This window comes from Oncorhynchus keta, chromosome 4 (genome assembly GCF_023373465.1).
Source record: "Oncorhynchus keta strain PuntledgeMale-10-30-2019 chromosome 4, Oket_V2, whole genome shotgun sequence".
In the NCBI taxonomy this organism is placed as follows: Eukaryota; Metazoa; Chordata; class Actinopteri; order Salmoniformes; family Salmonidae; genus Oncorhynchus; species Oncorhynchus keta.
The window spans coordinates 27728744-27752116 of record NC_068424.1 but is presented as its reverse complement, the minus strand read 5'-3'; the positions used below and the strand labels follow the sequence as shown (position 1 = coordinate 27752116).

The 23373-nt window shown below is 41.4% G+C and overlaps 2 protein-coding genes across 8 annotated transcripts; one reads left to right on the top strand and one right to left on the bottom strand.

Annotated features, from left to right (window-relative positions):
* The first annotated feature begins 1464 nt into the window (after window positions 1–1464).
* Window positions 1465–15299, top strand: rbbp8 (retinoblastoma binding protein 8). 5 transcript variants are annotated; one of them, XM_035758498.2, is made up of 18 exons: window positions 1576–1660; window positions 3174–3215; window positions 5099–5287; window positions 5440–5482; window positions 5900–5995; window positions 6157–6269; window positions 10584–10656; window positions 10852–11009; window positions 11191–11286; window positions 11417–11922; window positions 12420–12603; window positions 12742–12830; window positions 12939–13032; window positions 13258–13425; window positions 13605–13650; window positions 13732–13822; window positions 14131–14272; window positions 14741–15299. In XM_035758498.2, the coding sequence occupies exons 3-18, from the start codon at window positions 5167–5169 to the stop codon at window positions 14839–14841; spliced, it is 2121 nt and encodes a 706-aa protein (XP_035614391.1). In that variant the 5' UTR covers window positions 1576–1660; window positions 3174–3215; window positions 5099–5166; the 3' UTR covers window positions 14842–15299. The 5 variants fall into 5 exon arrangements, with proteins under 5 accessions (XP_035614397.1, XP_035614376.1, XP_035614391.1 ...); XM_035758504.2 differs by lacking the exon at window positions 3174–3215 and having other exon boundaries at window positions 1465–1613; XM_035758483.2 differs by lacking the exon at window positions 3174–3215 and having other exon boundaries at window positions 1523–1660.
* LOC118372572 (transmembrane protein 241) lies at window positions 15150–23102 on the bottom strand. 3 transcript variants are annotated; one of them, XM_035758511.2, is made up of 14 exons: window positions 22185–23091; window positions 21843–21889; window positions 21632–21709; window positions 21273–21354; window positions 20978–21055; window positions 20861–20886; window positions 18778–18878; window positions 18606–18651; window positions 18465–18500; window positions 18107–18141; window positions 16347–16416; window positions 16113–16206; window positions 15781–15845; window positions 15150–15563 (listed from the first exon to the last, which is right to left on the bottom strand). In XM_035758511.2, exons 1-14 carry the CDS (start codon window positions 22254–22256, stop codon window positions 15497–15499), a joined length of 897 nt encoding a protein of 298 aa, XP_035614404.1. In that variant the 5' UTR covers window positions 22257–23091; the 3' UTR covers window positions 15150–15496. The 3 variants fall into 3 exon arrangements, 2 of the variants coding, with proteins under 2 accessions (XP_035614404.1, XP_052361069.1); XR_008108997.1 differs by lacking the exons at window positions 15150–15563; window positions 15781–15845 and having other exon boundaries at window positions 16127–16206; window positions 16347–17847; window positions 22185–23102; XM_052505109.1 differs by lacking the exons at window positions 15150–15563; window positions 15781–15845 and having other exon boundaries at window positions 16113–17847; window positions 22185–23102.
* Window positions 23103–23373: the final 271 nt, after the last annotated feature.

Genomic DNA, 23373 nt, shown 5'->3' with positions numbered 1-23373 from the left:
TGGTCAGTCTATGTCATGGAAAAGCAGGTGTCCTTAACGTTTTGTACACTCAGTGTACAGTGATTTGATATGTGTAAGTGAAACATTTTTGTCAACTGAAATTAAATGTAATTTGTACTTGTTATTGTTTTTTTTATCTCATTCATTTTCATCATGAAAAATAGGATGTTGACTAATATTTTAGTCATAGTTATGGACTAAATTAACACTGGGCGACACGATGGCTCGTTTGGAGCATGAGCTGTCTGGCAAGACCATCATAACAGCATTTCATTCTAACCTTGCCAAGGCAAACTCACAATGACATATGGTGGCTTGCTCTCCCACAGTTTGGCCAAGGTCTTCCTGGCGCCACTCCACAGGTTATTAGAGTAGGTGTCCTGCAGTTTGTTCTTATGCTTGTAGACGTGCAGGAAGAGGATGGAGAGGTAGAGAAAGAACACAATGAAGAAGGGCACGATGAAGACAATGACAAGTGGAGGGAGGACCCAGCCCCAGTAGTCTATATAGCTGAGGTAGTCCTGAAGGTCTCCCAGTCTTTCTACAGCTGGAACAGGCAGGAAACTGCTGGGCGTCAGTGCAGGAGTGATTTTCACAAGTCATCCTGGCTGTCTCTGCACAGCCCCCAGAGATGGCCGAGGCATCAATGCTTTACGTCTGCCTTGGTCCACACCTACATCATACTAAAACCAGGAAGTAGAGAAACAACACATTAGCTTGCCTGCAAACAAATAGCCCACTGCAGGGATCATCAACTAGATTCAGCCGCGGGCCAATTCTTTCTTGAGCGGATGGTCAAGGGCCGAAACATAATTCAAAATACATTGTAGACTGCAAATTGACAGCAAGAAGCCCAAACCGATACAATATTTGACTAAAACAGAATCATTTCCAACCTTGTTACATTTGTATATGATCACGTTTCTCTATTATGTGTGGGAATACTTGGGAACAGACTTCCAAAATTAAAATAACTTTGCATAACTATTCCACTTAGGGGGTGGCAAGGTTTCTATCAGTCACATAAACAAATATAAACCTGGCTGTGTGTGTTATCATTTAACAACAGCTACATATTGATATAAACATTTGTATCAACAAACCTAAATTAGTGGGAACACCCCACGATGCCACATCTGGGGTGTATTCATTATGCCAATTATGTTGCAAACTGTTTCGTCTATTGCTAAACGTTTTGCAGCGTGAAACCGTTTACTCCAAACGGAAAACATTTTGCAAAGAAAACGAGAGTTTCTATTGGATAAATTCAGGTAGGTCCTGCTCGGTTTCGTTCAGTTTGCTTTCATATAAGAAGATTTTAGCAACAGAATCGGAGTAATGAATGAAGCTGATACTGTGGTTTGGTTTACATCAGGGGCATCTTCCACTGCCCGTGTCTATTGAATTATCCGTGGCAAATAAGCTCGTCTCTTTAGCTCTGATCTAAATAGTTTTCCGTTTTCATGTTTAGCTAAATCGGACGTGGAAGAGAAAGCGCTGTTGCTGACACTTGTTGCTGTTTAACATTGATCTGTCTTTCAAAAACATCGACCATGTGACACAAGAAGGGTTGTCATCCCAGCATGCAATGCGAGGCACGAATTCTAAAAGACGTGAGTGAACTCGAGCTAGCTAGGTAGCAAATTGATTAGCCTGCTAGGTAAGTTGGGAAATTAGTACATTTTTACACATTTAAACACATAATATATTTACCGTTGGCTATAGAGTCATGCCATACTTTATTTGTATATGTCTGTCTAATGTAACGATGAAATTGACTGTGTTTAGCTAGGCTAGGTAGTTAGCAAACTAGTGTTGGCAAGCTGGCTGTCTTTACCAACTTGACTTTGCTTGCTATATATAGGCTAAAATAAATTCTAGGATTGTTAGGGAATAATGTATGAGTTAAATAATGAGCTCTAACTAGGAAAATAGCTAGCTATAGCCAGCAACATTTTTCCATTCAAAGAAAACTCTCTTCACCTCTCACCCGTGCCAGGATATCCCGACCCTATTGTTACGCTTGTTTACACTTAGCTGCATTGGGGTCAGAACGCAATCACGGTTACATTAAGACACATTGGAGGGAGAGGGAAATATGGTTCGGAAAACTTAGGGATGGTATATGCCACTGTACACCAAATTTTACCAGAACAATATTGTGTGTAATTGCAGACTATTCTTAGGGTGCTTAAATCAGTCGTTTTTGATTACTTAAAATGAAGTTAAGTCGGAGCTCCAGTCCATCCACACTAGTCGCTGCTCAACTGCATCGAAAATCGTGGAGTTGAGTTTAATCGGCTACCCTCACCCCAACCTCCCACAACAGAAAATGATAGCCCCCCTCCCTCTTACCCAGCCACGCATGTGCCAATGCTAGATTTATATTGGTACAATTACAAGGGGCATAGCTATATCATTTTAGCAATTTAGCAGATTTTCTTATGCAGTATGACTTACACTTAGTATAGCCTAGTATTTTACAGTATAGCGACAGTATATCCTGCAGCAGCATAACCAATATTCATCTGTGCTGTGACCAATAATCTCTAGTGGTTTGCAGAGTGAGAAATACTGTTATTACCAATGGTCTTTGGTGTGTGTCAGTCTATTTACTGTAGGTGGTGCTGATGGCTAATAGTGGTAGGCTGCTATGCACCCAAGACTGAGAAGCTGGCCATTACGAGGTAGTCCTAGGTCAAATACTCTTCTTTCAAATACTTCAGCTGGACATTTATTTAGCATGGTACAATGGAGCTAATGAAATAGACCCACAAGTGCAAACTTCAAGCTAATTCGTGTGCATCAGACTTTTGACCCAGGCCTGTCATGCAGCTCACAATCTGATTGCATGTCACCAGCATCTTTAATTTGACATAGGCCTAGTTCAGAGGAGGCATCAACGCAGCACTGCTTTATATATTTATGAAAGCATTTATTGCAGTGCCCTCACGTAGTCCTGCTGGAATGCATCTGGCTGGCACAGGCTTGTCTTGCAGGATGTCTGGGACATCACATACAACACCACCCCTTTCGTGCCCTTGCTTGTCAGAGAACAAAATCCCCACTGACACAACACTAGATCTTTTGTTTTCTTTCTTCCTCCATGTTAGTTATTTTAAGAGATACTTTTAATGAGTTAGCCTAATGTGTGATTTTGTTTTAATCTGCAGACAACCAAAGGTACTGGTGATATCGATATATTGCTGTCAATGGTAAATAAAAATGTATTATCCAAATTAACCTGTGACACTAAAATGTCCATGAAATTGGGCATTTTCCTAAAATTGAATATTTTTTTGTTTACTACTGTGGGTTCAATCTTTCAGAGTGGGGCTGAAATGTCATCTGAAATTACCCCGCTGCATTTGAGTTTATCGTCATTTATTGGCCCTGGATAGTTGTGAGTTGACAGGGCCTAACAATTAGCCTATACTAGTACACCCTAGACATTAGGCCTAGTTTAATTGTTTAGGAAGGATAGCACAGGCTGGAAGGATAACACAGGCTGCTTCACATTAAGCTATTTTGGACAGTAGAGACCAGACTGGTATATACGCTTCGGCTTCTGGGTATTGCATGGGAGTGGAGTTAACGATCTTAATAGCTGCAGGCTACAACATTTGCCTTGTCTCTGCAAAGGCAGGGAGGAGTGTCTGTGCAGCTGCCATTTGTGTTTGCTAATGTATGTGCCTTTTTTTTGTGTGTTTGTGCATGTGATTGTGTGTATGGGTTGTGTACGTGCATGTGTGCTCCTGTCTGTTTCCTACTGTGTGTGTGTACAGAGAGTGTGTTGCTATTCTTCTGAGCCAGCTGCTACACATCTCAAGCTCTCCCCCCTCTCCCCTCCCTTTTCCTTTTTGAGCCGACTGGCAAGACCAGTTTGTGTTTGATCGGGAAAACCGGCTCTTCCAGTTGTCCATGCCAACAAATTCTGGTATGATCCCAGCCAGGTCCCTGGGAATGCTCAAAACGCCCGGCCAATCCCATGAAAGGCATATTGGGTTATCACTGGTGGTAGTTTAGTTGGTATAGCAGTTGTTTCCTGGTTTCCTCCTCTCTATGAAGTTTGGATCTGTTGAGTGGCTTTTGTGTGCATTGAGTATACTTTGACTGACAGTTCATTCTAGTGGGGTGAGTGAACAAGGCTCTTTTATTCAGTTTGATATAGGAGGACATTTTGCCTGGTGAATATCAGTGAGGACTGTTAGCAGATTTAGTAGGTAGGATTAGGCTACAAAGTGAAATAGGCTAGTTTATCATGTCTATGCTCAATAATGGGGGGAAATATATTATTTGGCCTTAGTTATTGGATGATTTAATGATTATTATAAACCGGGTGGTTCGAGCCCTGAATGCTGATTGGATGAGAGCCGTGATATGTCGGACCGTATACCACGGGTATGACCAATTTTTTTTTTTTTACTATTCTAATTACGTTGGTAACCAGTTTATAATAGCAATAAGTAATCTCTGGGTTTTGTGGTATATGGCAAATATACCACGGCTAAGGGCTGTATCCAGGCATTCTGCGTTGCGTCGTGCGTAAGAACAGCCCTAAGCGGTGGTATATTGGCCATATACCATATACCATGTGCCTTATTGCTTATTTCTCCAATGGTGATTAAGCCAAACCTACTGTACCAGCTTGGGAAGGGAGAGGAAAGAGAAGTCCAGGCAAGCTTGAACTGTGTGTGTGTGTGTGTGTGTGTGTGTGTGTGTGTGTGTGTGTGTGTGTGCACACTGGCCTGCACTAATATGTTTGTGCATTATGTGCTCTGGCTACATTGCCTTCAAAACCCGATTTACAAATTTGACTGCCCTTTAGGATCAGATATGGTCATGTGAATAAAAGAGAGGACTCTATGAGCATGCCCTGGATTGCAGTCACTTCTCAGTGTCTACATAAGCAAAATACTGGTTGTATTACCTTGTATCATATTTGACCGGTATTGTATCATATTTTATTACAGGTATTGTAATGACCTGTCAGTGCAGCCATTTCCTCTAGGGGCGCTCATGAGTAAAATAGGGTCCTCTCTTGACTCATCTTACCCTCTGTTTTCTTTGTCTTTTTTGCTTTCCCTTCCTCTCGCAGATTTCCGGTTTGGTGCTAGATGGAGTTGTGTATTGGCTGAGTGAAGCTACCAACCAGTGAGTGATTGGATGATGAGCAGTCCTCTGCTAAGTGGGAGCAGCCCCGGCTCCAGTGGGGCCTCGGAATCCACTGACCTCTTCAGGGACCTATGCGGTCGACTCAAAGACTGTCACGATAGTGCACTGCAAGGTAGGCCTACTGTCTACATGCCAGGGAACCTCCACCAAAACAACTAAGGCCAGTGGGACATGTTTAATACAACTATCAGTGTTAAGAGTACTTGTCAAAATAAATCATTCAACAATCCCCTTTTCAAGCTCTTTTTTTTATCCTGTGTTTAGGTTTGCAAACCAAAGTGAACAAGCTGAAGAAGGAGCGATGTTTGTAAGTACAGTCATTTTAGTTGAACGTTGTGTTGATGATCAATGAATAGAATCTGAAACTTCATATTTTCTGACATTCTACTTGCCATTTCAAAGAGTGTGATTATTGTTTTACGGTCGCACTTAAGATGAGACCATTTTCCATTGACTCCCCGTCAGTGTGTTAAGGTTTCAAATGTCACTGAGAAAGTCAGTCTGACAAAGGCCTCTTTCACACTCTTACTTCAGTAGGACAGCATTCTGAGCCCTACTCATTTACCAGGGCTCTGTGATGGGAATCCCAAAATATAATTCCTCTTGTACCCCAAGAATGCACATTCAAATACATTACTTATATACTCAAACACTCCCATGTTTATTAATTCAAAGGATTTAAACCAATGTGTTCCTTCCTTTTGTCCCCCCTCTCACCCCGTAGAGATGCCCAAAGACTGGAGGAGTTCTACAGCAGACACCAGCAGTTGAGGGAGCAGCACAAAACCCTGCGGGACACTGTCACAGTTCTGGAGGACAGGTTGGTACCCCATCAACCTGTCTGTCCCTATTTGTCTGTCTCCCTCCGACTTTTTCTCCATCTACCTATATTTCTCTCGATCTCTCCTTTTGTTAGTCCTTTGGTTAATCTTTTCTCCTCTGTCTGTCTTCTTTCCCGTCTGTCTCTCTCCCTCTGCCCAGGCTGCGAGCAGGGCTGTGTGATCGCTGTTCTGTTACAGAGGAGCACATGAGGAAGAAGCAGGTGGAGTTTGAGAAAGGCCGTCAGCAGAACATGCGCCTCATCGCAGAGATCAGTGAGTTGTACATCATTCCCTTCTCACTTGCACATACCCTACATTTTGTATCTGAGATTCATTTACCTCCACACTGGTCCCTCTTTTACACAGGCCATACAGCTCCTAAGCTTTTGGCTAAAATAGGATATGATTATGACAAAGGATTGGGGCGGTCATGAGTCATTCACAAGGGAACTCTCTCACTACCACCCCCATCTTTCTTTGTCCACTGCACTCCTTTTTTTCTCTGTAATAGGTTCCCTCATAGATCTACACGTCACACAATATAGCCTTTCTCTTTTTCGCTAAGTCTGGTGGTAGCGGGGGAGGGGGAGATGGACACACAAGTAGTCTCTTTTTACATTGATGGAAAAGGCAAACCTGAATGATCTCTTTGTTTCCTAAGTTATCTCCCAAATGTAACATTCCTCCGTGCTCACAAAAGGGATGCAGTTCTTCCTCTATACCACTAGTGCTCTGCAAATAAATTGACTAAGCCCAATCATCTCTGTAGTAGGGCGATTCCATTGGGAGGAAGGATGTTTGACAAGCTTTTTACATTTGTATCATAAATAATGTTTAAGCAAAATCATGATGAAAGTGGCCATTTTAGGCCTATACTTGCCTCCTGTAAGACCCTATGATCTGTGCATCTTGGTGTCGTTATACTTACATGATACAGACAACATCTTGGTGTCATTATACTCCTTATAGTGTGTTCTCAAATATGGATTATGTCTACATTCTGAAATACACTTTTTCACATTAATGTATTCAATTATAAAAAATATTCATTTGAATATTTCAAAAGTACCCTTTTCAATTCTGTGTGTTTTTAGACATTGTTTGGAAAATTATACTCTTCAAACATGTCAAGTGTCCAGATTGGGCTCTGTACTTTTGAAGATCTAACCCATTTCATACATTTACATTATAGGTCATTAACCAATCAAAGCCCTACTTCAGGATTGTTTGCACATTCATCAAATCACCAGCAGAGGGAGTTCCCTTTGAATCCATTTTACCATTCACTGTGTTGCTTGTGCTCATAAAATGTATCATAACTTCAAAATTGCACAGAGCCCACTATGGAAATGTGATGTACTTGTTGAGTATATTGTTCCAAACAATGTCTTAAAATCTAAAAGGGTACTTTTGCCATATTCATATTTTTCATGTTGAATAATTTAATATATTTTTATTTCAGAATCTTGACTTACTCCATTTGTTAGAGCACACTATAATGAGTATAAATGACATCAAGATGTTCACAGATGATACGGTTTTACAGGAGGCATGTATAGTTCTAAAAATGGCCACTTTCATCATGATTTTCTTAAATTCCTCCCAAATTAAGTTTGTGAAAATTGCAAGAACAATCTGAGATAGCTAAAATGTCATTTGCATAAGTATTCCCACCCCTTTGCTATGACACTCCAAACTCAGCTCAAGTGTATCCAATTTCCTTTAATCATCCACCTGTGGCCAATGAAGTTGTTTGTACATGATTTATGATATAGAACGAAATGTACACTACCGGTCAGAAGTTTTAGAGCACCTAATCATTCAAGGGTTTTTATACATTTTTTACTATTTTCTACATTGTAGAATAATAGTGATGACATCAAAACTATGAAACAACACATACGGAATCATGTAGTAACCAAAAATTTTTTATATCAAAATATATTTTATGTTTGAGATTCTTCAAAGTAGCCACCCTTTGGCTTGATGACAGCTTTGCACACTGGCATTTTCACAACCAGCTTCACATGGAATGCTTTTCCAACAGTCTTGAATGAGTTCCCACATATGCTGAGCACTTGTTGGCTGCTTTTCCTTCACTCTGTGGTCCGACCCATCCCAAACCATCTCAATTTGGTTGAGGTCGGGGGATTGTGGAGGCCAGGTCATCTGATGCAGCACTCAATCACTCTCCTTCTTGGCAAAGTAGCCCTTACATAGCCTGAAGGTGTGTTGGGTCATTGTCCTGGTGAAAAGCAAATGATAGTCCCACTAAGCACAAGCCAGATGGGATGGTGTATCGCTGCAGAATGCTGTGATAGCCATGCTGGTTAAGTGTGCCTTGCATTCTAAATAAATCACAGACATTGTCACCAGCAAAGCACCCCCACAACACCACCACCTCCTCTATGCTTTACAGTGGAAAATGCACATGCGGAGATCATCTGTTAACCCACACTGCGTCTCACAAAGACACGGCGGTTGGAATGAAAAATCTTCAATTTGGACTCTAGACCAAAGGACAAATTTCCACCAGTCTGTCCATTGCTCGTGTTTCTTGGCCTAAGCAAGTTTCTTCTTCTTATCGGTGTCCTTTAGTAGTGGTTTCTTTGCAGCAATTCAAGGCCTGATTCACACAGTCTCCTCTGAACAGTTGGTGTTGAGATGTGTCTGTTACTTAAACTTTGAAGCATTTATTTGGGCTGCAATCTGAGGTGTAGTTAACTCTAATGAACTTTATCCTCTGCAGCAGAGGTAACTCAGGGTCTTCCATTCCTGTGGCGGTCCTCATGAGAGGCAGTTTCATCATAGCACTTGATGGTTTTTGCTACTGCACTTGAAGAAAAGTTCAACGTTTTTGAAATGTTCCATATTGACTGGCCTTCATGCCTTAAAGTAATGATGGACTGTCATTTCTCTGTGCCTATTTGAGCTGTTCTTGCTGTAATATGGACTTGGTCTTTTACCAAATAGGGCTGTCTTCTGTATATCACCCCTACCTAGTCACAACACAACTGATTGGCTCAAACGCATTAAGAAGGAAATAAATTCCACCAATTCACTTTTAAGGCACACCTATTCATTGAAATGCATTCCATGTGACTACCTTATGAAGCTGGTTGAGAGAATGCCAGAGTGTGCAACCTGTCAAGGCTGCTATTTGAAGAAACTCACATATAAAATATATTTTGATATTATTTTTTGGTTACTAAATGATTCCATATGTGTTATTTTATAGTTTTGATGTCATTACTATTATTCTACAATGTAGAAAATTGTAAAAAAAATAAAGAAAAACCCTTGAATGAGTAGGTGTTCTAAAACTTTTGACGGGTTGTGTATTTCAGAGCAGAAACTATACCATGAAGTCCAAGGAACTGGCTGTAGATCTCCAAGATAGAATTGTGATGAGGCATATATCTGGGGAAGGGTATGAAACATTTTCTAGAGTGTTAAAAGTTTACAAGAGCTCCACCATTGGGAAATGTTAAAAAAAATATATGGAACTACCCAGACTCTGCCTAGAGCTGGCTGTCCGCCCAAACTGAGACACCGGGCAAGAAGGAGCTTGGTAAGGGAGGTGACCAATGACCACTCTGACAGAACTACTGAGTTCCTTAGCTGAGATGGCAGAACCTGCCAAAAGGACAACCGTCTCTTCCGCACTTCACCAAGTGCCACTCTCCCATAACGCCCAAATTGGTGAAGTGCTGTAGAGGCTGTTGTCCTTTTGGCAGGTTCTCCTATCTCAGTGATGGCACTTCTGGAGTTTGCAAAAAGACATGCGAAAGATGGCGCATAAGTCAAAAGTTTGTGTGATCTGATGAGACAAAAATAGAACTCTTTGACCTGAATGCACATTGAACCTTTTTGCCTGGAGATAACCAGGCACAGTTCATCACCCATCTAACACCACCCCTACCGTGAAGCATGGTAGTGGCAGCAGCATGCTATCGGGATGCTTTTCATCGGCAGGAACTGGGAGACTGAGAGGGAACAATTAATGGAGCCTAATGCCGGCAAATTCTTGATGAGAACCTGCTTCAGAGTGCAAATGACCTTAGACTGGGGTGAAGATTTGCGTTCCAACAGAACATTGACCGCAAGCATACAGCCAAAGCAATGCTGGACAGGCTTCAGAGCAAGAATGTGAAGGTCCCTGAGTGGCCCAGCCAAATCCCATTGAAAATCTGTGGAAAGACTTTCTGTGGAAAGGCTGTTCACTGCTACTTCCTATCAAACTTGAGAAAATATGCAGGGGAAAATGGGAGAAAATGCCCAAATCCAGATGTGCAAAGCTGATGCAGACATACCCAAGACGACTCAAAGCTGTAATCGCCGCCAAAGGTCCTTCTACAAAGTTTTGACTCGGATGTGAATACTTATGTAATTGAGATATTTCTGTATTTCCTTTTCAATACATTTACAAAGATGTCTAAACACGTTTTTACTACGTCATTATGGGGTATTGTGTGTGTGTGTATATGGGTGAGAGAAATGCATATTTAATCAATTTTGAGTGGAATAAGTCAAGGGGTATGAATATTTTCTGAAGGCACGGTATATGTGGTTTGATGTGACTTCCAGTGACAGAGAGGAACAGCCTGCAGGATGAGAACAGAAAGCTGAGTCTTGAGTTGGATAGACTGAATGGAGCTCTGTGAGTTAAAACCATCCCCATCTGGCACTACAGTACTTTTGTATTGCACATCGAGAAAGCATGGTTGAATTAAGAGTTCTCACATTGAGCTTAATACAGTATATTATTATTTCTGTGTATTATTAATACTTTTTATTATTAATATGGTATGTTACACCGTTGTATTTCTGTGGTGCGTCTATGTTTGGTTTCCAGCTCCGTGTCTCCTGAGCCAGAGGAGGCGGTGATTCCAGACTCTCCGCTGCAGAAGATCTCGATGCCTTTGGTCAGCAAGATGAGGAGGAGGAAGGAGACCCACCATGTCCGCTACGCCGAGAAGTCCCTGTCTCAGTCTCAGAGCTCGGTGCTCAACGGTCAGTCTGATTCATACAAAGAAATGCATACACAGGTACAGCATTCAAGGGTCACCCTCAGAATCAAACACACATGCAGGTGCGTGCACACTCGCACACAAACACACTCAATATTAGTTTCTTACGATTTCAGTTTCATAGACTTCATTGAAGTTCATTTTTTTTGTTTTCATAATGGTAGAACCAAGGAAAGGATTGCCCTCCCGAACCGCGCAGAGCCAAGGAAACGGCATACTGGTGCCTGAAACGTGTTACATGGACGCCACCCAGACCCAACGTAAAGGCCTTCATTTACTAACTGATGACTGATAACATGCGTTTGTAATTATGTTATTGCCTCTAAATGTCTTGAGTGTCTTGAAAAGCACTGTAAAAAAAATAACGTAGTATTCTTCTTGTTGATTCAGAGTGCAGCAGCCAGGGTCATGAAGGTGCTGTAGTGGCAGAGACGTGTCGCCTGGATCTCCCTGATGATCCACTGCCTATCCCCCAGAGAAAGGTTCCCCTCCTGGGCTGTCCCGGCACCACCACCACTGAGGACGGCTCCCTGTCCCTCCTCCCCCGCCTGAAGCTCATCCCCGCCAATGCCCAACGCCGCCACCTGGAGGGGATAGCCCGCATTGCACCTCTTAGAGCCACTTCCACCCCATGTGGTGCCTCTCACCGTGAGCTGGAGAGAGGCAAGAGGAGGAAAAGTAGCGAGAAGGAGGAAGATGAGGAAGTGGTTGACAAGCCTCTGGACCTTTCCGACTCCCCACAGAAGGCCCTCGTGCCTCCGCTCAATGCCCAGAGAGGTAGCAGCGTCCCTGCATCAGAGAACCAAGACAAAGGCCAAAAGCGGCACATCCTATTTAAACATCCCTCTACCTCTCCAAGTGATGAGCGATCCAAAAATGTGTTGCTTAGTCAGCAGGTAGAGCCATGATTTTTCATGTAATTTTCTTAACAAATTACACAAGATGTTATACAGGTACATTAGTCACATTTGAGCCTTGTTACATATAGATGAGTTCATCTGGAAACCCAGAAAAAAAATCCTGATAAATCCAAATAACCAGTGACATAAAACCAAAGCACCAGAATTTTTGGGGGGTTTGTTTGATAATTTAAAACTAGGTACACATTACACAGAAAAGTACACAACTTATTTCCATTGTGATCCTCATGAAGGCATATGTGGCAGGATTTTAAAAAAACAGATGCTAAAATGGCAGGTCAACTTGGTTATGTTCCTCGTTAGTCGTCGCATCCCACAGTCTTTTGACAGACGATACCATTTGTTACGTTGTCTGTCTGAAATATTATAGATGGGTATATCAAGAGCTCTTTTTCTTGGACACGTTCACCTGTCTTATGCATCAACATACTACTGTAACCGAGTAGCCCCAGCTTTCCTATTTGTCCATTTAGACCCACGATGTCCACCACGAGCCAATCAGAAAGCGGAGTCGGGAGGATACTGAAAAACTGAAGCAGACCTCTGTCCTGCAGGCCAACCCCTGTGCTCGTGTGAAGAGGAGCCCTCCACAGGACAACAATGGTACTGCATCAACAACACTGCCCTCCAATGCCCCTGAAACTCCACTGGGAAAAGGTATTGTGTTGCAACTCTGCATAATAGTCAATCATTGATACTGAAAATATTTTTTTCTCGATTGACTGGCCCTTAAGCATAGTCTAAGCAAGCAATTTGAATAGAAATGTCATGTTTAATTTCTTACCTTTTGTTTAGCCAAGCTGATGCCAGCAGAGCAGATGTGGAGCCTTGACCCAGAGGCAGCCCTCTCCCAGTATGATGTAGATACCCCAACTTCAGCAGAGGTATGACATTCACCAAATTCATCTGCTACTTTCCTATACCCTCTGTGTATACCTGCAGTTCTTCACGTGTGTGTGTGTGTGTGTGTGTGTGTGTGTGTGTGTGTGTAGCCCCCCTGTGAAGGGGAGTCTGTCGATATGGACTGCACCTTCGTCAGCCCCAGCCTGCTCCACCGAGGAGCTCCAAGAACCAGCTCTGTTACCGGTACAGCTTACTACATTTTCGCACAAAATCTTTGATACATTCCCAATCATCTGATTTTAATTTAATCAAATACGGTAAAGAGGAGAGAGCAATTAAATCCTTACTTTTATCTTTCAAGTTGCATTAGATCACTTCAGTGATGGGAGGAAGGACGGTTACATTCGAGCAGGACCCATATAAACAAACCAACCAACCATGTAACCAAACTCAAAACCCTTCTTTTAGGGATTGGTCAGAGGGCCAACGACAGCTTGGCTGAGATATTCGACCGAACAGGCTACGGGGAGTACGAGTCATGTCCTCAGCATAACGGCTCATATTTGGACAAAGAGGAACCCCATCATGGGGAGGAAGAGTTTGATGATAAGGAGGAGGAGGAAGAGCATAAGGATGGTAAAGACTTTACACTATATTTTCTCTATAATCTTGTATACTTGTTTCTTTTATTTGACCAGGCAAATTGGTTGAGAATGACCTGGTCAAGTAGTACAACACTTGAGATGAATTTGGGCATTCATTGTTAAATATTTACATCAATATTTTAAACTGTTTTATTGTCCTCTCATTAAAAGCACACATGCCTCAAAGTGGAAGACCCAATGGAGAACACAAAGACAGGTGAGATCATAATCGTCAGACTAACGTAGAACACTTTAATGCTAGGTTTCTAAAAGGTTTCTTTGCCTCATTGTCCTGTAGTAAAAACCTATCGTTTGCACACGTGGCGGTGGTCCGCAAGAAAGCTGAGAGGAGGAAACTCAAGGGGCACACGTGTAAAGAGTGTGAAATCGTGAGTTGACTCGACCGTGTTTTGATGTGTGGAGCTGAAAGTGCCTGTCCATGGTCATGTTCATTACATTTTAGTAATTTAGCAGACATTCTTATCCAGAGCGACTTACAGTAAGTAGTGAGTGCATAAATTTTCGTACTGGTCCTCCGTGGGAATCAAACCCACAACCCTGGCGTTGCAAGCACGATGCTCTGCCAACTGGACCTCACGGCACCAAACTGAATAAATGTGGTGTTTTCCGTTTCAGAACTTTTTGCCAGATCGAACACAACCCATGATTTGTGACATATCTATTCCATCTCCCTCAGTACTACGCCGACCTTTCAGAGGCAGAGAGGGTGAAGAAGTTGTCAGCCTGTTCTCGGCACCGCTTCCGTTATCTTCCTCCATCAACCCCAGACCACTTTTGGGAAGTCGGCTTCCCTTCAACACAAACCTGTGTGGACAGAGGTATGCTACCCTATTCAATTGGATCCATTCAACAGAACGCAATGGTCATCAAATCCATAGTATTTAATACTGTAGTCTTCTCTACACAGAAGATCATACACAATTGCCTGATGATCTTCCCTGATGTTTTCCTGAACTTTCCAAAATCTCCCTGGTGTATTTCAGTCACGTCAAACCATTCTTCCTTCAGATTGAAATACTGTCAGACTGAATTGTAATAGATAGCCCCATGTAAACACTGGCTGATGATTATATCATTTTTGTCACGGTAGGGTTGAGAATTTTCTGATATCAAAATGGGGTTGTGGGCCACAAAGCCCTGGTATTAATTTTGACTGATGTCAGCACTGATTTCTGAGGAGTGCATTGCTGTTGTCTCAGCCCTCAGAGGTGTTTTCCCCCTTGCATTCAATGTCAACCTCCACTTAATGAGTTTAACAACATTGTGCTTCTTGTTTCTCGTACCAGGTTATGTAAAAGAAGATAATGATCCAGAACAGCGCTTAAGGAGGAGAAGACCTTACAATGCTCTCCCCCAAAGGCAAAGAGCAGAAGACTTAAACCAGTAGGGGAAAATACCCAATCAAACATAATGTAAAACTGTATTTAATTTTCACTGCAACAATTTGCCAGTATCATAATCCTAGTGCCTCAAAGGTATACGTGTGCCTTTAATGGTATATACACCCAGACATATTTCAGATTCTTATAATTGTTCAAAACAATTGAATGGACCATCAGGTCTCCCAATTTCCTCAAAAAAATGAATACAGGATATGCAGCAAGCACCTCTGCTCAGTTAATTATTATTTGTGAAACTAATATGCACCGTTGGACCACTACTCTTCGGCTGTCCCCATAGGGGAGAAGTACTTTACACCACTGCCTATGGGGACAGCCAAGGAACCCTTTTTTCAGTGTATTTGTAGATAAAAACCCCTTAATGCCATTGTTTTTAATGTTACTCACCTTCAAGTATATCACATCCTAGGAAATTGTATTTAAGTTCAAATAAGCAAATATTTTAATGGAAATATATAGAATCTTTATTTCTGCTTTACAGCAAGTTGTAGAAAAGGCATAGTAAATGAAAAAGAATCTCAATTGAAGCATACATTCTTGTGATAATTGTTCCAAAAGCAAAAAAATATCACTGGGAAATTGAGTGCAAGTAAACTCGTTGAAACATTTAGTGAGGTAGAAGTAGTTTCTTTCGCAAAGGTCTCATCGCACTTGGGAAGTACTTTCAGAGTACACCAGCAGGGCTTCTCCAACATGGCTGAAGAAAACACTAAGGAGCAAGCCAACACAAAATCACTGAAGTAAATAGTATACCTAAAAAATAGGAACTTTAACAAACACCATGATCACCAAACTTGATATAGGCTTTAAAGTAGCAGACTACAAAATGACTGAGTCTCCAGGGAATATCATCAGCTGCTATTTGTCTTGAATGTAAAATTGGTGACTGGATAGATAGACATTATTTACACAGGTAGAGAACTCACCAGCAGAAAGATGGCGTGTTAACTTCAATGTTAAAAACAAGTGGGGATAGGCATGTGGCAAACACCTAGACAGGGTAGAGCAAGACATGGATATGTAACTGGCACATCCACTGTCCTTGAAGGAAATCGAAAACAGAATGAATTTACTATTAAACTGTCGGTTTTATGACAATCGTTTACTTAGGTTATTACGGCAGGTTTTCTGCCAATTACTAATACCTTTTTCTGTAGAGGGGAGATGGTGGTAGAAGGTAACAAATAAAGAAAATAATCTTGTGGAAAATAAAGATATGTTTACATTGATCATTAAGTTGAGTTCTGACTTTCATTACCTTGGACAAAAAGAGCCAGACCCCACAGTGCTCAAGGGGTAAACCACTCTTTAGTTTGACTGATGCCAACAGCAAGAAAAAACCCAACAAGGCACTGTGGAAGATAAGTGTTTTAAGTTACTAGTGTACAATGCCAAAAGTGTATATTTTAAAGATTTGGAAACCCTATTAGCATGTTGATTTTGAGATTGCTTTTAACATGCGCAACTAGACATCGGAGTTCAATTTTTTTACCTGGCACAACAGCCACCGTGAAATCTTGGGGACAGGAGGAAAGGGAATTCCAAGGCACCAAATAGGTCACCTCGATGGAATAAACAAACAGATAAACCCAGCCATCAAAACAGATTATGTTCTCTCCTCCAAACAGGAAGGGGGGGGTTGAGAGATGTAAAATCAGCGTAACATTGGGATAACTGTCCCAATACACAATTGCAAAAGCTGTTCATATACAGTCAATTCGGAAATGATTTAGACCCCTTCCCTTTTTCCACATTTTGTTACGTAACAGCCTTATTCTAAAATTGATTACATTTATTTTTTTACTCATTCATCTACACACAATACCCCATAATGACAAAGCAAAAACAGGTTGACATTTTTGCACACAAAAACAGAAATATCTTACTTACATAAATATTCAGACCCTTTGCTATGAGAATCAAAATTAAGCTCAGGTGCAGCCTGTTTCCATTGATCATCCTTGATGTTTCAACAACTTTATTGGAGTCCACCTGTGGTAAATAAACATGGACATGATTTGGAAAGGCGCACACCTGTCTATATAAGGTCCCACAGTTGACAGTCCATGTCAGAGCAAAAACCAAGCCACGAGGTCGAAGGAATTGTCTGTAGGCCTCCGAGACAGGATTGTGTCGAAGCACAGATCTGGGGAAGGGTACCAAAACATTTCTGCAGCATTGAAGGTCCCCAAGATCGGTAACCTCCATTATTGTTAATTGGAAGAAGTTTAGAACCACTAAGACTCTTCCAAGAGCTGAGCGCCCAGCCAAATTGATCAATCGGGGAGAAGTGCCTTGGTCAGGGAGGTGGAAATGGGAGAACCTTCCAGAAGGACAACCATGTCTGTAGCACTCCACCAATCAGGCCTTTATGGTAGAGTGGCCAAACGTAAGCCACTCCTCAGTAAAAGGCACATGACTGCCCGCTTGGAGTTTGCCAAAAGGCACCTAAAGGACTCGCAGACCATGAGAAACACGATTCTGCTTGATGAAACCACGATTGAACTCTTTGGCCTGAATGTCAAGTGTCACGTCTGGGGGAAACCTGGCACCATCCCTACGGTGAAGCATGGTAGTGGCAGAATCATGCTGTGGGGATGTTTTTTCAGAGGCAGGGACTGGGAGACTACTCAGGATTGAGGGAAAGATGAACGGCGCAAAGTACAGAGAAATCCTTGATGAAAACCTGCTCAGGACCTCAAACTGGGGCAAAGGTTCACCTTTCAACACGACAATGACCCTAAGCAGACATCCAAGACAATGCAGGATTGGCTTTGGGACATATCTCTGAATGTCCTTGATTGGCCCAGCCTGAGCCCGGACATGAACCTATTCGAACATCTCTAGAGAGACCTGAAAATAGCTGTGCAGCAACACTCCCCATTCAACCTGGCAGCTTGAGAGGATCTGCAGAGAAGAATGAGAGAAACTCCTCAAATACAGGTGTGCCAAGCCTGTAGCGTCAAGTCTTCCTGGGTATGAGGTTGTAGTCACTGCCAAAAAAAAGTACTGAGTAAAGGGTATGAATACTTATGTAAATGTGATCATTTTATTTTCTAAACACGTTTTACTTTGTCATTATGGGGTAGTGTGTGTAGATTTAGGAACATTTTCAATTTAATCCATTTTAGAATAAGGCTGTGACATAACAAAATGTGGAAAAAGTCAAGGGGTCTGAATATTTTCCAAATGCACTGTAGCTACAGAACTGTTTGATCGATTGGTGGGGAAGAAACAGTCCAAAGGTCTTACCAGTAGGGTGTGCAGCAAAGGCCAACAGCAACACACTAGTTTCAGGATTAATGACAATTAGAGCTTACATCAATTAATGACAAAACGGATTGAAGAGTGCACTGCACATACACAAAAAGACACATCTCAGGTGACATATGAAAGGACAGGAAAACTCTGCAAAGCCCCCAAAAGTTATTCCCCCTCAAACTTACTCTGTGACAGCAATTAGTGACAATAACTTGATTGCCCCTTATAGTCTACTGAAGCTATAGATTGTAACATTTTAACTTTTTACAGTCAATTTAAAAATGCTTTGGACAATAAAGCAGTGCTTCGGCCATTAACAGTTTTTTGGAACAAAGTATTTCCCTCTTACCTGAACAAATAGTTGATGTATTGTTGTTCAAGGTCACTGTAATATAGATCATGAAAACAAACATGTTTCATAGTATTCACAACAGGAAACCAGTTTTTCAATCCTTTTTCATACACAAGGGATGCACAAATGATAGTTTACCTCAAATGACTGGACTTGAAGTGTGTCTGGAACACTCTATAGGCACCTGAAATTGATGTATTTCTGTATTAATATTGTGTTGCTAAGTGTATTCAGCGATTTATATTTATATGCTATACACTTTAAACATATGACACAATCCCACAGCTGGCTTTATTCCAGCTAGACTTGCCAACACAGAAGAGATGTGCCAGGGCCCACATGTAACCACCAGGGTCAAACTGAGGGTCATAGAGGGGGAGGTTGATGGCCGACATCAACAGCAGACTCACACTAGAAAGAAAGCCAATAGCTTACAATTCCATAGTCTTCAAGGACCATCAGGCTAGCTTCCAACAGCAGTTGTATGGGGTATAATATAGTATTTCAAGGGGAAGTTCACCTAATATCCAAAATGTCCCAAGTGATTCCTTACATTGAAACTAGTTAAGTGGAGTTTGCCTTCTTTCCCTGCAGTCTAGAACTGGAAAGCTGCAAAAACGGGTCAGACTGGTGACGTGCCTTTGTGCATTATTGCTAGCTCTGCTCTGTTGTCAGTCAGTGATTGAGAAATCCAGAAATTGTGGACAAATTGTTTTATTGAAAGTGTATGGCCGAATGAGCAATTTTTAAAATCAAAAGTACTATCGGTTTTGAGTCAGGAAATGTGAACTTCTCCACCTAAAACTATTGAGATTATTTTATGTGGCTGACAGCAACAACAGTGGAAATGAAGATGGGTAACAACTGCACACGTTGTGTGGCCAACTGACTTATATGCCCTTATTTGGAGCTTTTAGTCACAGATGTAAGTTTTCAGAAGAGAAAGCGAGCGTTCGGAGGTATGTAGTCTAATTGCAGTTGGGTTGATCTTATTGTTGTAGCCTAGGCGCTTTACCAGTTAGCATATGTTGAGGAGATAATAGACCGTAATTGTGTCATCTTACATTGCAGAATAGACAGAATAAAAATCAAAGCTGTTACATTTTAATTACTTAGGCTTGATCGGGTCTATTCACTTTTTTTCTTCTCCATAATCTCTGATGTCTGTGTTGGCCAGCAATGGTTAATTTGCATCACATTTCACAGAGGCGCAACTTTTAGAAGTGAGGGGGACATAATTATTATATATTTTTTTTATCCAGTCAGATAAACACTCCAAACAGCCTACCCTTCCGCTCGGAGGTGTCAGCATGGTCCTAAAGCACACCATTGCCTTGTTTTGTATCACATTCCAATGATAAAACTGGGGGACAAAAATACAATTTCACAATGTGGGGCATGTCCCACCTATCCCCAGTGAAAGTTGCACTCCTGACATTTCATGCTTTTAACAACTGTATAGGTTTGTGTGAAATACATGGCCCCAGGAACCACCTGGGGTAGGCCTATTTGGTTGCATGTAGTCTGGTCTATTGTGTATTCGTAACCCCCACCTTCCCCTATCAATAGTGGCCATGAGTATCATACCAATATAATTACTTTTAGCCATGTGGCCATAAATGTATTACAGATAAAAAATATCGGCACCCCTCCAAGTAGCTTCTAAATCACTCGTGAGTATTTCATTGTCAGACCTGTCTGTAGGTTGTTATTTACTTAGTATAACTAATCTGAAACATTGTATGTCGTTGTGAATAAGGGCCTTAATCTATGCCATTTAGCAGACACTTTTATCCAAAGCGACTTCGACATGCGTGCATACGGGTGGCCTGAGAATTTAACCCACTATCATGGCGTTGCAAGTGCCATGCTCTACCAACAGAGCTACAGAGGAGTTTTTACGTAAAGGGGTTCCCCCACGAGAGCTCAGTTGTTACCCATCTCTGCTGTTGCAGTCGGCCACATAAGATAATGATAAAATAATTGTTTTAGGTGGAAAAGTACCCATTTCCTGTCTCAGAACTGATAGTACTTTTGGTAAAAATTGCTAATTCGTTCATAAACTTTCAATAAAAACATAATATGTGGATTTTTCAATCACTCTGACTGACAACGGAGCAGATTTTGCAGTGCACAAAGACACGTAACCAGCCATGTGATCCGTTTTTGCAGATTTCCAGTTCTAGGCTGCAGGGAAAGAGAGGCAAACTCCACCTAACTAGTTTCAATGTATTGAATCGTTAAGGGAATTTTTTTATTTTAGGTATACTTCCCCTTTAAAGTAAATAAAACCAAAACAAATCCAGTTTTGAAAACTTACTAGCTACTTTTTCTGTTAGACACTACTGAATATCCAAACTTTTATTATATTAACGATAAGACTTGGAACAAACCTTAATAGCTTCATCCATGGAATTCGCTGTTAAAAAAAAATATATATATATATATGTAATTGCGTGTGTTTAATCGACCTTGCCCAAAGTTCAGTGTGGGTAAAAGCTTACACTTACCTCCATCTGGGTTAACTTCAGGATCAGGCAATTCACCACTTCAGAAGCATTGTGAAGAGTGAAGAAGAAAGGGATAGGCTGGAATATGACAAGCGGACATCTTAGATCAGTGTCTGTCATGATAGTAGGTATACAAAATCAAGACCTAGAGCAACGTGGAGACCTTATCCCATGGTGAGAGATGCCCCATCATTTGGGGTCATTTGATGAGTGAAATCCAGTGTTTCCCCAGTTCCACCTTAAAAGTGTTGTTTGTAACAGAAAAGGCTTGCATGATTAGGAGTGAATGACTCACCAAGCGTGAAAGCGCTCTGGACCCTGCATAAATATTCCCTACAAACAGGAGGGATCCCGGAAGCCAGGAAAGTGCTGCTGACCTGTAGGATAATGGGGAATAATACACAAGGGATTAAAGTTCTGTCACCGCCATGGATTTTCATCATGGATTTTTTTTTTTTTTACATGAAGGGGGGGTTAACTTGGCCCTGCAACCAATCAATCTCAGATCAATTTAAATTTCAGTCTTGGGATTTTGTTTTGCTTTAATTCCTGTCATCAACCACTAGAGGGTGGTCACAGTCAGACAGTGCCACCTTGGATAACCCCCTTGCATTCCCTAATGCTGGGAATACACAGGACAAATGCAGAGGTTACCTGGGAAAGCCACTTATATCCACCAATCCAAGCTTCCCAGAGAGCAGAAGCAGCAGGCCCCCAATAAAAGTCTGCCATCTACAGAATATAGGAAGATGTTTGGAGCATTATTAATTTGCGAGAATCATCCGTAGGCTAATGCTGTAATTACGCAAAAGTTTTTTAATCGGAATATTGCAGAATATAACTAGTGTAGACAAATGTTACTTACCCCTGAAATAGGGTTGGATATGTAAATTTCAAGACAGACAGGACATACTGTAAAACAAACGACAAAATGTATCTATATGGAATTAATAATTACTACCTCAACTGTACAGCGCTGAACGGCGGTTTAAAACCCGGAAGAGGCTGAGGTCTTGTTACAATGTTAGAATACAGCCACACATCGTTGCTTTCTTTATCTTTGATACAGCGACATACTTGCATGCCAACCAGCTAAAATCAATAATTGATCACTGATAAATCAAGCAACCGTTGTTGAGAGCATTGATGTTGGTAGGTCTGTTTGCCTGACTAGCCTGTATCTGTGGGAAAGCCAGCGAAAACTCACCTTATTCGTGAAATACGATACTACATAAAATAAACAAAATATTAGACCAGTAACATGTCTTTTGAAATGCATTTGTCTTTCTGTCTCTCGCAGTTAAAGATTGATAATTTTACATCATCAAGCTTTTGGTTCACCCTGAGAATGGCCGGGCATCTTTGAACGGGGTTCGAAGTCATGACACGTCATCACACAACCAAAAAATTAACCCTTCCCTTAACCATTCGGAACCAGTTTAACCCTATTCCAAACTTTTACCCTTATGGAGAGAACGCTATTTATAATATGGGTTACATGGATAAATTAAAATGGCTGACCCTCCCTTCAGCAAAATATATTTTACCTAAACCCTCCCTGAACGCTTGAGAGAGAAAAAAAACAAGTGACCCTCCCCTATACCCAAAATAATAATTAAAACATGTGGAGAACAACCTTTTACCCTCACTTCTTGGACAGACCAGAGCTGTATATGCAGTTTCAGAAACTGTTCAAGCTGTATGCATTACATGGCAACGAAGGAAATTTGATGTTGCGCAGGGCTGCGGGCCAGAAGGCTGATGGTTCGCAGACCGCCATGGACAAGAGTAGGATCTTTATAGTAAAATCATTGCATGACTATCATCGTATTTGCAGGTCCGAGAAGGGAAATGTATATATTTAATGCAATTCTATGTGATTTTACATACTAGCTAAGTATATTTTCTTTCATACCACACAAATTACTCAAATTACAGGCTAAGAATGGACAAGTAGATAGGCCTGTGTTCATCTTATCATATTTTTCCAATGCCAAATCAGTGTGTCTTGTTTGCAACAAGTGTCCCTGTTTGCAATAATTACATCTGAGACATTAGGAATCTGAGCATGGTACTTTCAAGAGTTAGGCCTACCTTTCCACCAGTGGCATGTATTCATGGATGCAAAGGGTAGCCATGCTTCCCAATTTCGTTTTACAAATAAAAAATAATACATATTTCCTCTCTTTGTGTTGAATCATTTTCCTTTAATTCGCAAGACTGAATGTATCTTACAGGAGAAAGCATCTGAGCGAGCGACACAGTACCCCTATGTCTCTCTACGTGTAGGCCATCTATCTGATGCTGTCTGGTCCAAACAAGTATGACATTGTTGCCGTCAGTAGCATTGAAGGCAAGGGAAGCCAGCGAGCATCTTACCTCCCTTGACAAAAGTA

Coding starts and splice junctions, on each gene's coding strand:
- rbbp8 (XM_035758504.2), top strand. CDS start 5,167: ATGATGAGCAGTCCTCTGCTAAGTGGGAGCAGCCCCGGCTCCAGTGGG. Junction 5,288..5,439: donor TCACGATAGTGCACTGCAAG/GTAGGCCTACTG, acceptor TCCTGTGTTTAG/GTTTGCAAACCAAAGTGAAC. Junction 13,426..13,604: donor GGAGGAAGAGCATAAGGATG/GTAAAGACTTTA, acceptor TCTCATTAAAAG/CACACATGCCTCAAAGTGGA.
- LOC118372572 (XM_035758511.2), bottom strand. CDS start 22,256: ATGCATTTCAAAAGACATGTTACTGGTCTAATATTTTGTTTATTTTAT. Junction 18,142..18,464: donor TACATCAACTATTTGTTCAG/GTAAGAGGGAAA, acceptor TCCTGAAACTAG/TGTGTTGCTGTTGGCCTTTG. Junction 16,207..16,346: donor CACGGTGGCTGTTGTGCCAG/GTAAAAAAATTG, acceptor TATCTTCCACAG/TGCCTTGTTGGGTTTTTTCT.